General features: G+C 37.5%; 1 protein-coding gene across 1 annotated transcript; it reads left to right on the top strand.

Moving 5' to 3' along the window:
• Positions 1–241: 241 nt before the first annotated feature.
• On the top strand, positions 242–12,281 carry LOC306944711 (Y+L amino acid transporter 2-like; the record flags this gene model as incomplete). Its single annotated transcript, XM_079533300.1, has 9 exons — positions 242–743; positions 3,309–3,434; positions 5,837–5,981; positions 6,893–7,016; positions 7,794–7,897; positions 8,182–8,278; positions 9,474–9,623; positions 11,421–11,604; positions 12,190–12,281. The coding sequence occupies 9 exons, from the start codon at positions 242–244 to the stop codon at positions 12,279–12,281; spliced, it is 1,524 nt and encodes a 507-aa protein (XP_079389426.1).
• Positions 12,282–15,207: the final 2,926 nt, after the last annotated feature.

Here is a 15,207-nt window from a genome sequence, read left to right as displayed (position 1 = left end):
GGAATGTGAAATAAATAAAGGAAATTTCAGGATTGATAACCAAGGACAGTGATCTCTCATTCACCTATTATAAAGGTACACAGAGTGTATGAGTGTAAGAGTGAAAGGTAGGATTATCCACTTCGATGTGGTTCTTGTTCTTTGTACAATTTGTACACTAATTATCTTACTCATTTCTTTGATGTTACATGCTTTATGAAAGATGTTGTCTCCTCTTGTTTTCAGGTAATACTATTTGAAGATGCCAACATCCTGGCAAATATGCTGCAAGAAAAAATCCAAATCTAAGAATGGAAATGCTGAAATGGATGATATGGCAGACACAAGTGAAAAAATGCAGATGAAAAAAGAAATCACGTTACTAAATGGAGTTTCTTTAATTGTAGGAAATATGATTGGCTCTGGGATATTTGTATCTCCCAGAGGTGTTTTAATGTACAGTACTTCCTATGGACTCTCTCTTATCATCTGGGCTCTTGGCGGAATGTTTTCACTGTTTGGAGCTTTATGTTATGCTGAGTTGGGAACATCCATTGTCAAATCTGGAGCTAGTTATGCCTACATACTGGAAGCTTTTGGTGCCTTTGTGGCCTTTATTAGACTGTGGTCTTCTTTGCTAATTATTGAACCAACAACTCAGGCAGTGATAGCAATCACATTTGCTAACTATATTGTTCAGCCGATTTTTCCTCATTGTGAGCCACCATACGATGCAGTCAGATTGATTGCAGCTGCTTGTATTTGTAAGTAAAATTCTGATTATTAGAAATCCATACCTATGATTGTAGGTGCCCAAATAAGTTTTTATTCCTTCACCTGCTGTGAAAATACTTATTTCCTCCCTTGAATATGTTCTTAGGAATTCATATGCTTTTTTTCAGAGGTATTTTATTTAAGGCTGAGATTATTAGAGGGGAAAGGATAATTCCATCAGTTTAGGGAAGCTGTGCCTGCTGAATTGAAGTATCTTGATGAATCTTGGGTCCAGTTTGCTGTTGAAATTTGGCCTGTATCCTCTTCCCTGTTTCTTGCAAATATTGTAGAATGAATAAAGATTGGAAAGCTTATATGAAATTAAAATTACAGTGACCAGTGATAGGACTCAAAGGAAAGGCATGGAGTTATGGCAGGGAGCGTCAGGTTGGATATTAGGAAAATGGTAATCTCTGAAAGGGTGGTTGGACCCCAGGCTTGCCAGGACAGTGGTCACAGCCCCAAGCTGTCAGAGTTCAAGAAGTATTTGGACAATGCTATTAGACATAAAGTTTCATTTTGGGTGATCCTTTGTGGAGCCCAGGGTTGGACTCGATGTAGATCTCTTGCTGCTGGGGATGTTCCGTGGTTCTTTCATTCTAGTATGAGTTTTGTCCCTCGAAAAATTGAGTAGTAATCACATACTCCTCAGAGTTGACTTTATTGAACACAGGGATAAACATTATAACTCCAGTAAATATGAATGGAGTAAATGAACTTCACTCAAACATTTTTTCCATAAAATTTTGTCAAGATGGGTCATGTTCCTTTCAGACTATGCTATAGTGTGATCTTTTAGAAACGAATTGTATAACTTAACAAAATCTTCCAGTAGGATGAGTATTTTTAAGTTATTGTAATATACACTGACAATACTGAAAAGCTGTTCTCTCTGTAGCTCTGATTCCTGCCAGCATGCTACAGAGGAAGTTCACTTCTGACGAGGGCTCAGTGATGTAACTGGAGGCCATTATGACCACTCCAACCAGTGGTCCAGTCAAAAAAAAAAACTAACCCTATTCCAAAAGGCTTTATCAGCTGAAAGCTTCCACTTGCACAGAGAAGCAGTTGTTTATTAGAGCAAAATTAATTTCCCTAGTTTTCTAGATGCATTTCATGAAGTCCTAATGCTTAGAAGAAGCAGTCTTCAATTACTGATTTTCATTAAGACTTTGGTTTTTTAGTTATTCTTGCTGTAGTCCTTATGTGAATCATCTGTGGTGTGCTCTGGTACCTCTGACTTCTATGAACTGATGCGCAAGGTGTGGCTGGCATCTGCTGCTTTCTCATACAGAAAATTAGCTGCTTCTGACCAGGTTTATGACCAGCACTTTAAGTACCAGCTCAGATTGCTGGGAAAATTACAGTTTACTATGATAACTGTAGTAAGCAACTACTGGTATGTAGTAAGCAATTTGGCAGTCAGATAGCAAGCTTACTACTAGCTTGAAAAATTTGACAAGGTTAAGGAGCAATGGATTTAATTGATGCTTCACCAACACAGTGCAGAGAACGTATCCACATATTTGGTAGTATTTACCAGGAATCCCATGGCAAAATGCTGTAGCCTTTAACTACATATAATACATCTCGTTTTCTGTACATGTGCAATTATCATATCCTTTGCACTATTTCAAATAGCCCTTTATAGCATTGCAAGTAACTCATAAATGTTCAGTATTGAAAATTTCAGTCAATACTTGTACCATTTTTAAGAAATACTGCTAGAATTCTACCACTTACTGATACATACTATTGAACTGTTTTTTCATACCAGAACAAAACCAAAGTCCTGTCCTTATTGCACAATATTGGTATATTAACAGTGGGGACAAATCAGGTCCTGATTCTGTAAATAGTTAGGTGCATAATTACTTTCACAGCTGGCAGGGCACCCAGACAAATATGTAGAGCTGCTCATGACAAAGAAGACAGAAGTTCTATGAATGTCTGCAATTGGGTGCTAATTTCCTCACCAGATGGTTTTCATTTTAAGCAGTTACAAAATTCTTTTTCTTTCTTTTGAAACTGTAGTTTCAAACTGCAAATGATAGGCAGATCAGAGAAACAGAAAAATAGAGCAGAAGACTACTAGAGAAGAAATAGCCCACACTGTTCAGTGCTTGAGGGTCCTACAAAGAGCATTCAAACTCCTTGGTGCAGGAGCTGTCCTTACTCTGTATATAGACAAGGGCTTTAGTGGGTGAGGAGAACTTCAATGCAAACAAAGAATACAAAGAAATTATATTTTCTGCATGTGCACAACTTGCAAGTGACACTGTTGACTCTAAGGAAATTTATAGCTTTAAAGATTATTTTAAAAGAGCAGGAGTCATCCTAGAATTCAAAATCTGGTGTTTTCTTCATGCCTTCATTGTATCCTCCAGAGTAAATCAGGTATTTAATTCATCTGATTATATCTAGGTGGTCCTGAAATATTGAAAATTGATTCTGTTGTATTGCTTGGCAGAGGGGTGGTGTCTGGAAGAATGTATTTGAAATATGTGATGTCAAACATACAGCGGTCCTCCCATGCATGTCATTTTTCTCTTCAGGTTCCTTAACGTTTATTAATTGCGTCAATGTGAAGTGGGGAACTCGTGTGCAAGATATTTTCACATATGCAAAACTTATGGCCCTTGTCGTCGTGATATCTGTTGGTCTTTACAAAATTGGTAAAGGTAAGAATATTTTCTGCTTACTTGCATTCTTAAAAATGAAGTGCATATTCATTTCAAATTCCATGCAGGAAGATTGGACTCCATTAGACTTGCGCATAAAGTATTATTTCTTCTGAAAAAGTTATCTGTCGCAGGAAGATTAGGGGAATTTTATGGCTTACTAAGCACTGGTTGTTTAATTATTCCTTCATTCTTGCTGCGGCAGACCAACACACACCAAGTTCTGCATTGCTCAGGCTGTGTAGGAGATAGCAGTTGAATTCATAGAATCATAGAATCATAGAGTGGCCTGGGTTGAAAAGGAGGGGGAATGACTGTTAACATCAGTTTGATGATAGCTAGATTAGAGTTAGTCCCAGTGTCTCTGGCACATGCTAGTAAAAATTAATAGCATGTTGGTGCAATTAACAACATGAAGAAGCAAGATGTTTCACCTTCTCCTGGGACTAAACAGCATAGCAGAAATCCAGGGAAGAAGGAACTTGCTCTTCAGCTGTGTGAAAGACATGCTGGCAGTGGTGATAGAGCTTGCTAATTGCTAGAAACAGGAGACAACACTGTAACACTGCACTCCTGTGATTCACTGTGGCATGGTAAGGCATCACAGGATGGATGAGCCATTTCTTATAAACAGTAACCAGGCTGAACTGTATATACCCAAAAGCTAGATACTAATTTCCTCCAGGGCTGCTTTTCCAACTCTAGCTCTGTCACTTAATAATTAAGGTTTCTTTTCTTTCTCATTTTCATTTGCCATTAAATCCCTAAATAGCCATTGTGACTTTATTCAGTAAAATTTCACTCTTCTGTTTAGGAACTATATTTATCTTTTCTGTAGAAACTAATTTGTAAAACCAAATGTGAGAGCTTGCTTTCCCACGTTTTCTGGTGTTCACCTTTCCTTGGCTCCAGTTCTAATACATCAACTGTTTTTATACCATAAAATCTTTAAGGGAGCTTTTTTTGTTTAACCATATCAGTGTATGTCATTTGTCACTGATTTGATCAAATTTAAACAAATCTGAACAAATGAACACAGTCCTAAGGTTGGTTTATTTACATTGTTACCTGGGTCAGGAGGACAAAGGCAAAGAGGAAGCCTTCTTGCAATGGATGCAAAATACTGAGGGTTTTTACTGGTGGCAAAGGTCTCATCTCTGATTTTTCTGAATAGAACCAAGTGATTAAATACAGAAAGGGCTGGGAGGAAGAATGATTGAGACATCTGGAGAAAGTTGTGAGCAGGTCAGTGCGCTCTTTTAAATGCAGCAGCTGTGTGAGAAGAACAGCTCTCATATTTTAACCCTGCCATGGTCCTGATGTGCTGACATATGCCACTTCTTTTAAAACACTGTGAATGTATCTGATTTTGAGTAGGCACTCTCTAGTTAGAAGGCTTTTATTGATCCTGTTGGATATTTTCCTTGTTTTTTATTTTTTCCTACAATTTTCTTCATCTATGTCCTCTAAGCGTGAGTTGATCTTGCAGCTTCACCTTCCCAAATTCTAGCAGTGTATGAAGAAAATGATTTTTTTATGAATGTGAAAGACTGGTATTTACTGTTCTTAAAAGATTGAATTTCTTTTGTGGCAGCATTGTTTCTTAGTGTAATCACAAGATGAAATTGCTTGATTTCATAGCAAATGCTTTACTTTCTTCCCTAATAGAGGTTTCAGTCTGTTTCTGTTTTCCTTAATACCTAAACCCTCTTCCATTTATGTTAGATAGTTCGCTTTCCTTCTGCAAATTCAAGTAAGCCTTTCTTCCTCTTTTCAGAGCTGCAGAGAAGGCCTACACAGTTTCATGAGCAGTTCTTCTATTTTGCAGTTTTCTGCAGTTTCTTGTCTCAACTGATTGAGCTAAACTAGAGAATTTAGAAAGGAAATATTTTCTGTGTCTTCTCTTAATTCTGGTGAACAACTGTCCCATTGAGATGTGAGATGGGGTCTTGAGAACTTCTCACTCCATTGGCCACCAGTCCATTTGGTGACAGTATGGATTGGAGAGGATGGAGTATGAGACAGATTCAGGAATTGAAGTTGGGTTTCTCAACTGTGTCTCCTTGGCTCATAGCCCTCAGCACTTCATGCTCTCTTGGTAGGCTAGGGATTGGTGCCAGGGAATGAGGAAGCTGTGAGGACTGCTGGGATTTCCCAAGTGATGTCCAAATAGCAAACATGGGAAAATGTGCTGTCAGTGTAACTGTCTGGATGATAGCTGATTGGAACTCAAATTGGAACAATTTGTCAAGTGAAATTTTAACTTTTAAGAGTAGTGATGAAACCTGGATTAAACAGTTTTTATTTTGAGGGGGAGAGATTTCGTGCAGAGACATTTCGTGCAGTGCCCTGTGTCTTAATTGTTGACATGTAACAGGTAATTGTACCTGCCATTTGTACAGGAGAAACAGAAAATCTCAGAGCTCCCTTTAAGGGCTCAGCAACAGACCCGGGAATGATTGCACTGGCTCTGTACTCAGCCCTCTTTTCCTACGCGGGGTGGGACACCCTGAATTACGTCACCGAGGAGATGAAGAACCCTGAGAGGTAAATGCACATTCTGCATTCAAAGCACTGGAAAGTGTCCTGGCACAGCAGGACAAGCTGCTTTCTGATTAGAAATTAGTCTAACCATTTTCTCTACAAAAACACTTATTTCCAAAAGAACTAGTAAGTAAGAACTCCTCTCTCACCAATTGTATCACATTAATAATTTTCCTCCAGATATGTGTTTTATACCTTACACTTTGGACCAGACTTTTTAAAAGGAGAAGAACAAATCCCTGCTGAAAGTGTGAGTCCACCTAAGCTTTCTAAAATTCCCTACTTCTTCTCAGTCAGACAAAACAATTATTTTACTTTCCGTGACTGCTTTTGCCACCAAGAGTCAGACTGTCAAATTCATGACTGTTTTATTTTGTGGTCTTCAGTGTTACTATTTATGGACAAAATGTTTCATTTTGCTGAAGGCAAAAAGTTAAATGAGAAATAAAAAAGTCCACAGTAGTGCTGGATGTTCCATCCCCTCCTCTTTGTAGGGATGTCCACCCTGTGGGTGTGGTGTGCTTCAACTGCTCAGATGATACAAGCGCACCTTGTCTTGGGACATGCACAGTTTATCAATCAGGAAAAATGCTACAGTCAAGAAACACCTAAGCATGCATTTAAAGTTGATTAAGTGCTCTCTTGAACTGCTTTATGTAAAAGGCAATTTTTAAAGTGTTCAGGTAAAATGTACAGTTTTGCCCTAAAACATGTGACAGAGCCACAAGAAGCCAACTAAGCTGCTTATGGAATTGTTTCACATGTGGCTGAACTTTATTTTGTAACCCTGTGATTACAAAATTTTGGATTACAAAAAGTGATGGATGTATCCATTTGCAAGTGTTTGAATTTAGGGACAGTATTTTACTTAAATCTGCAGAACATGAAATAATTTTGTCATTTTCCTTTTTCAGGAATTTACCTCTTTCTATTGCAATTTCCATGCCCATTGTGACTATTATTTACTTGCTGACTAATATAGCATACTACGTAGTGCTGGATATGTCAGCACTCCTCACAAGTGATGCAGTGGCTGTGGTAAGTTACATAAAATGACAAAACCAAAAGTTACTGCATAGAAGTAGTTTCTAAATTCTCCTACTGTGGAAGAATCTCAGAGAGCATAATTATTGGCAAAAAAATAGAAATATTTCTGTGCTGAAGATGTTTGCTCTGTTTTAAACCTTGTTTTCGTGTGAGAGTACCACCATGTTAGAAGGTGCATTTAAAGTTCATACCCAGTAATTCTGCTCTTGTAAAATCTTCTTCTATAATCTGTAAATCCTTCACCTCACAGTACTTCACTATAGAAGATGCTTTCATTAGAGTGAGACAGAGAAACAGCTACAGAAAATCTGGGATTTAGGAACTATGTGGGTTTTTTTTCTGTCATTTTAATGTAGAGTGGGTGATTTTTAGTACTGTAGGTCTGAAGCAATATTTTCAACACAAAAATATGTCATGACATGCTTTTTTAAAACTCTATCAACATGTTCTACAAAAGTACAATCATAAATAACAGACTAATACAGTCAGGATTTGTTAGAATACATTATTAAAAATGAATTTCCATCTATTATTTCATTGATTTGATTTCAGCTTAATTTTTAAATTTTTTTAATGCGTCTGTCATTTTTATTTTTATTTTATTTTATTTTTTTAACAATTTCTGGTTTCCCAAGTCATTACTAGTGTCAGAGGAAAGCAGTGGCTATGGCACTAGAATCGGGCTGGGGTGTTCTCATGAGAGTTTCCCAGAATTTTCCATATGTTTAATGTAATGGCCTCACTGTTGTTTTCTTTCTTGCATTACAGACGTTTGGCGCTGAAACGCTTAGTTATGCTAAGTGGATAATTCCTATAGCTGTGGCCATGTCTTGCTACAGTGGGTTAAACTCATCAATAATTGCAGCATCTAGGTATGAAATATATGATTTATTTGAAGTAATAAAAAAGGAATCATTTGTCATTAATCTGCATTCTTCACTACCACCCTGTGAAAGGGACACTGTTAATTTCTGCATGTTAAATTGTTCATTTATGCCGGAAGGACAATTATGATATAAACTACAGGCACTGGAAAACAGAGCAGCATTTACAATACACTGATAAACTAATTAATTCTGTCTTTGTCAGAAAGCAATGAGACATTCCTTGGCTAACTGGTTGTTAGAGGGGACTTTTTTGTTGGGTTCTTTTTTAGGCTTTTCTATGTTGGAGCCAGAGAAGGACACCTCCCTGACAGTCTGAGCTTGATTCATATGAAGAATTTCACACCAGTCCCTGCTCTTCTCTTTAATGTAAGTAAAAGCCCAGCGCCATGCCTGGCATGATTAGCTGGGGATAAAGACACAGGGGGTGTTACATCTCCCTACTGTACACTGCTCCCCAGCTTTCCTGCACTGACAGCATCTTCCTCAAGTGGCCAGGATTTCTAAAACTCATTTTATCTGGTGTTTTTTTTCTTCAGTGGAAAAAGAATGGCCTGATTCTATTATGTGCTCTCTGATTGTAAAAGTAGTCAGAATGAGAAACAGAAGTTTAGAAAATGGCCGTGTAACACATGGACAGGAGTTAAATCTTTATATGTGTTTTCAGTGTCCAGTGGAGAAGAGTATGACAGGAAGAGCTCTCCAGCCCTCCTGAAGGCCAATTTTCCAGGGCTCTAGTTATCACACGACTGTTAAAGCATTTAAGTTTGAATTCATAATGTTGGATGCCTATACTTGTTATTACTATCTGCTGCTCTCACAATACAAATAAATCCTGTGACACAAAAGCAAGGGAGCATAACATACAGTCTTCATGCAAATGATCTTAATGAATAATCCATAAATCTAATAGATTGAAATAAAGAACAGGAGACACACAAGCAAAGAAAGTGGGAAGAAGGAGGTGATTGCCTCATTATGGATACTCCCTTAATACAACAGTCCTCCTTTTTCCTGGTGGATATTTTCTGCTCATCAAAAGAAGACTGCATACTTCTATTTCTCATGTTTGTTAAAGCAGTCGTTAAATTCCTGGTATTTTAGATCTCATTTTACCCCTTTCATGCAGAGTATATAGCACACCTGTGTGACACAGCTTTTAATGTTCTCAATGAGTGGATTGTGAGCACCTCCAAAAGAGAAACAAAATTAAATGCGAGGTTTCAAACTGAAGCTGATCAGAGCAGTTGGCCCATCCAAGGTTGGGCTGTTCATCTGTCCTTCTTAGGATGGTTTTCTGTGATGCTGAAATGCAGATTCACAAAGGCAGGACCTCTTCAGCCAGGCCTGGAGCTGTCACTGCTGCATTTGAGGAAGAGATACCAGCAGATTTCACACAGCGCCTTGCAGATTTCTTAGTTTTAATTATATCCTTCCCGCAAGGACCTGATTTCCAGCCAAATATGTTTGAAACAGGCCTTTTTATAACTTTACTACCTGTTTTCTTCTTAATACAATTTTTATTTATTTTCTCATTAAAATGCCTTCCTTTTTTTATCTCTAGGGTTTAATGACTTTGCTTTATCTCCTTGTGGAAGATGTTTTCCTCCTCATTAATTACTACTGCTTCAATTACTGGCTCTTCGTGGGCCTGTCTATTGCAGGACTAATATATTTGAGATATACTCAGCCACGTAGACCACGGCCTATTAAAGTAAGTGAGAGGAAATAAGCTGTAAAAGCCAGCTCGTATACAGGTTTATGTTACACATAATCCCAAAATCATAACATTACCAGTTGTGCTACAGGCTATTCATTTCAGCCATAGGAATCCTGTTAACATAGAAGGTAAGAAATGAAGGGGCAAAACCTGTTTCAGTTTCCACAAGAACAAGTACTCTTGCTGTGTGCTTGAAATGATACTTTCAATTTCCTTTTCCTTTCATTAAAATTTAAGTTTCTCTTTTTTTTTTTTTTTTTTTTTTTCTTTCACCTGAATAAATAAATCCCTGGGGTTCACAGTCAGTTCTTAGTCCTTTTAGTTTTGTTCTCAGAGGACTCCAGTATGTGATGGGGACTCCAGGGAGATTCACGCTGGTCAAACTTAGCATAAGAAGTTCATCAAGAATCTCTCCAAAAACAATAAGTGCTCAAATTCTCCTCATGTAGAAGTTCAAAAGCTTGAATAATAAAATACAGACATTCAGCCTTTCTCATGCACAGTGGTCATATGCAGTGAAATGCAAGCTTAAAACTGACAGAAGAAGGGCATCTGACTATAGCAAGGTGAAGGAGGCAGCAGAGAAATGAGGCACACCTACAGTTCATTTCTAGGTTTAATCCAGTGACTGTACAGGATGCAGGAAAGGAAGCCCCGAGCTTCTCTTAGGCACCAAAAGCTACACACTCTTGTTTGACTGTGCTCCCTTGACTCTATGGCCTGTGTCCTAGCTCTGCAGAGATGCAGCAAAATTATGAGAAATCCGAATTAGCATCATATCTTTTGAAGCTTTTCTAGATATTTCTTCCTTGTTACCCTATATTCCTGCACCATCTTTACCAGCACCTTTTTTTTTTTTTTTCCTGTTTAATTGTAACATCCTGAATAGAAAAGCTAAAGTATGCTTAGCACCTACTGCTAGGAAAGCTTACACAAATCAAATATTCCTGAAGCATTCTCACACTTCACTTTCAAACTTTTGTACAAGATATAAGAAGATGAAGGCAAAATTTTGAATTATGGACAGTTTTGGTATTGACTTTCCTAAAGCAAAGTAGATAATAGATAATAACTATTTAATTCCCAGCAGCATTTGCCAGCTTAGTCAATATCACAAGTTCGCATATGCTTTTTTTTTTTTTTAATCATAGCCATTGGTTTTCATCACTTTATAGTTATAACTTTTTATAAGTAAAATAAATACTTATGCCAGTAAAAATTCCAGTGCTCAAATACCATCTCCTGAATTCTTTAGAAGTCTCATGACTACAGCCAGTGAAAAGTAAAAGATAAATCCATTCATAAGTTATTGCAACTTCCATTAGCTGTGATATATACTTGCTAAGTGCCCTTCCCAAATGGTTGTAAATCATCCATTTGGTTTTGTAGAATCAGGATGATAGAAAGTCTAGCTGAGATGGATCCCCATCAAAGCTGCAATTAAAAATTTGCAATTGAAGTTACAAGGAAAACTACCCATTACTGTTCAGTTTTAAAGTAGCTCTTTCAGATTGGTCTCTTACCAATGTGGAAAGGAACTGAGCTTGTGCAGGTCTAAAAACTACAAAATGGTCATCAGATTGTCACAAATGTACCAAAGACGCTCTCAGCAGCATAAACTGAAGCTACCTACGATAAGGATACTGCCTGTAGCCATTCAACAGATAATACACAGTACTTACTAGTCATATAGTCAATAATTATGTTTTTATTATTGACCTGTCTCATTTTAATCTACAAAGTTTGACACACACTGCTTCTTTTAATAAATGTTTGTTTTTTTCTCCACAGCTTAATCTCTTCTTCCCTATCATATACTGTTTATGTTCCCTTTTCCTGGTCATAGTTCCTCTCTACAGTGACACGATCAATTCCCTTATTGGCATTGGTATTGCCCTCTCAGGCATTCCTGCATATTATTTAGGAGTCTATCTGCCAGTTGAAAAAAGACCTAAATGGCTACAGTGGCTCTCTGGTAAGTAATATACTATCTTTTCTAGTGTTTTGAATAGATGCTAGTGTTTTGAATGCTTGATCAGAAGTATAACTTCTCTTACATTCTTCTTCCCCTATGATGTATACCTATGCTGCATACAGCATATCACATCACTTGCTTCATCACACGGCCCTGAAAACAAAGACACACGTACCTGTACATGCATGCAGTTTAGTATCTTGGAAGGAAGAAATACCAGAAGACCACTGCTTCACTTCCTGATTGGGAAGTGGGATATCAGAGTCAGAGGAGCCCGTATGTTTTCCTAAATTATGAAGTAATGAATGATTGGCCTGAAGGCTAGTTTCTACTTCTCAAGTTCAGGCAATCTTGGAAATCAGAAGTTTAATGTTTTATTCAGTTTGACATCAGATGTCAATCTGACAATTAAATGAAAATGCTGATTAAGAGAGACTTTATTTTTAATTACTGATCTCTTTTTCCCTCTACCTATTCATTATATTCTCCTAATATTTGCATAGTGCTTTCAAATACCTCAAAAGTCCGTACATTAGTCAAAGATGTAACTTTGTCTCAGCTACACATTTTTGCTCTGTATTGCAGTTACAACAACCAGATACATTCAGCTGCTCTTCTACTGTGCTCTGTCAGACCTGGACATAGACATGGAACCTACAAAAGCTAAAAGCAAATAGGATTGCCTTGACACTGGGAATTGTACCCGACACATCCTGTCCAGAACAATTTTTATAACCTGAAGTTCTCTCCATATCCTCAGATATGTTAAAGCATCAGCCACTGTACTTTGCACCAATTTGATGTCTGTTAATTTCTGCTTGTTTCATAAACCACTTGCCAACCTCTGTTTTACAGGATTTTTTTTAACTGTTCATAAACAGTTACTGAACAGCACTTTGAAACTATAAAGTATGGTATGAACAAACACTTATCAGTAGGTAATTATTAGGTTCATTGTAAAAGCTTAATAAAGAAAAAAAATTCCATCAGAATCCTAAGAAATAAATTCATCAATGTAACAAAAATCAAATCAGATATCTACAAGATTCAAAACTTGAGTTGGGAAGCAGAAGCTACAGTGTACTTCTAAAAATATTCCTAAATTCTTAGCCAAATAAAAAATAAATAGTCTGCACTGGATAGGATACAGTTGGCAATTGGTTTTGGTCAATTATATTTTGTGAGAAATTCTTATTTAGTTATAGGCCATATTCATTACCCTTCTGTGGAAGAAGTATCTTCAACAAACAAATGACACTCTTGTAACTGATGTATTTTTGCTTTCTGGCAGAACATCTCACTGTGGAGCACTGTAAGGGACTGAGACATACTTCAGTTCATTATATTCAGAGAAAACACATTTCCATAGCATCCACTGCTTGCCTTTCAGTATCAAAAGTATCAAAAAATGAATCATACTAATTTTTTTGCACAGTACAAGTCATTTAAAGATTTTTTAAGGAAAAAATTAAAAATCTTGATTAAAAATCTTGTGAGCCACTGCCCAACCCTGCAGGTTGGTCTTTCGCAGAATGGTTGAGGTTGAAAGGGACCTCTGGAGGACACCTGGTCCAAACCCTCAGAGTCATCTAGAGCAGGTTGCCCAGGACTGGCCTTGCCAGTTCTTCTGGCACAGCACCCTGCAGTCCTGCTCTTCAGCAAACAGAGAGCCTCCTGCACTGGCTGCCAGGCCTTCACATCTTGCAGGTGCCCATTGCAGCACTAGACAAGTGCACCCACCAGTGATTAAATAAATGGGCAATGAGAACATTCTATTTTTCAGTGTGGCACACAGTAATGTGTAACCAGTCCTAATTCTTAGCTGCTTCAAGTGGGAAAGATAATAACTGTCATAGGAAAGAAAAAAACAATCACCTTTATCAACTAGACTATGAAAACAACGGTTCCTTTTCTAATCTGCTTCATAGATATGTAGAACTTTTTGTAATCCTTCTTGTCAATTCATACTTCCTTTCTGTAATTATATTTGAAAGTAGCATATATTTTTTTAATTCAAATTCCACTCAAGTAACCCCAACTAAGTTTTTTTTTTTTAAATCTTATTAAGTCCCTGTGGCTTCTACTATTGTTGTCTTTTATTTATGTCTATCCAGACAAAGAGAAATGGAATAGGAAAAAAGGCAGTTGTTGCCACTGTGACCTTTTTTTCATTCTCTCCCTACAGTGTAAGGTCATTTGCAAGATGATAAGCTCATGTACCTCTCGCCTAATGCTTGCTGGCACTTCTTCTGTGAAGCTTTCTCTACACATTCTAATTCCATCCATTGCAGCACTTGTGGGATTTTCTTTTGTAAAGTGTAAGTGATAAAAATGCACTAAACTAAGGTATGGTACTTAGATATTTAGTACTTAAGGTACTAATATACTAGAAATGTATATTTTGCTTTTTAGAAGCTGTGACTTTAATGCACTAAAATCACTGAAGCATCATAAACGTTAAGAGGAAAGAAGATCAAGGGTGTAATTTAGATTGCCCTATTCCAGATACTCTTGTGTACTCTTCATGTACACAAGTGCCTATGTTACAGTACTGCGTGATGTTCATTCTGCTCTGTGTCTTAACAGAAATACTGCATTGTCCTCCCATCTTTTGAAGGCACCAGTTAATGATGAAGTTGAGATCCCACAAGGCACACAGAGAATGTAAAGCCTGCAAGACAAATTAGCAGTGCCAAATTAAACCTAGCAGTCTTTGTCTGCATAGTTCAAAGTCACGCTTGGTGATGAGCTCCATGTCACATGAAGAAAGCACTGCACCATGCTATAAAGTTGTTCATTACATGCCCAAAGGTGCTACGTGGTTTGACACAATTGAAATGATACCAGGTGGTAACAGATAGTGGGCACCAAAGGTAGCGTAAGAAAGGCTATGAACATTTCCATAGAAATTCTGAACTGATAAACTTTGTGTTTTTTTGCCAAAATCTGTTTTTGTATGAATCTGTTAGCTTTCTGGGCACCACACACAAGTTGCCATTTTCTTTCTTTCTGGACAGGTGACAAGTGGAAGTGTATTAGTAGTCAGATGCAATGCTATAAATGTGAATACTGTTATTGAAATTCTGTATAGACATTGGAATCTCAGAAATGTTCATGTATTTGTTGATTTTTAATTCCTTACAAATAATACGTGTTTTGTTTTCAAATATCTAAGGCCAAGTTATAGATGCTAAAATATTTAAATAAATCACATTTGATCTTTGGCGAATGCTACAGTTGTGTGGTTTTAAAACATAAGAATAGCATTGCATGTGAAATTTGTCCTACCTTTCATCTCATAACTTGTTTTCTCAGAGAGCAATGAAACTCTAGTTATTATTTCTCCTTTGTTTTATCTTCAATCCCTCAATCTGTACAAATATCCAGGGTTTTCCTGTGCCAGATTCTGAACCTGGCTATATACACCAACTGGGGAATGAGAGGTTGGAGAGCAGCACTATAAGAAGGGGATCGGGGACTGTGGCTGACAGCAAGCTGAACGTGGGTCAGCAGTGGGCCTTGGCAGCCACAAGGGCCAACTGTACTCTGGGATGCACAGGCCCAGCACTGACAGCAGCTGAGAAGGGTTGTCCCACTCTGTAC

This window comes from Tetrao urogallus (assembly GCF_951394365.1).
Source record: "Tetrao urogallus genome assembly, chromosome: 3".
Lineage (NCBI taxonomy): Eukaryota > Metazoa > Chordata > Aves > Galliformes > Phasianidae > Tetrao > Tetrao urogallus.
The sequence above is the reverse complement of the archived record's forward strand: the minus strand, read 5'-3'. Positions and strand labels throughout refer to the sequence as shown.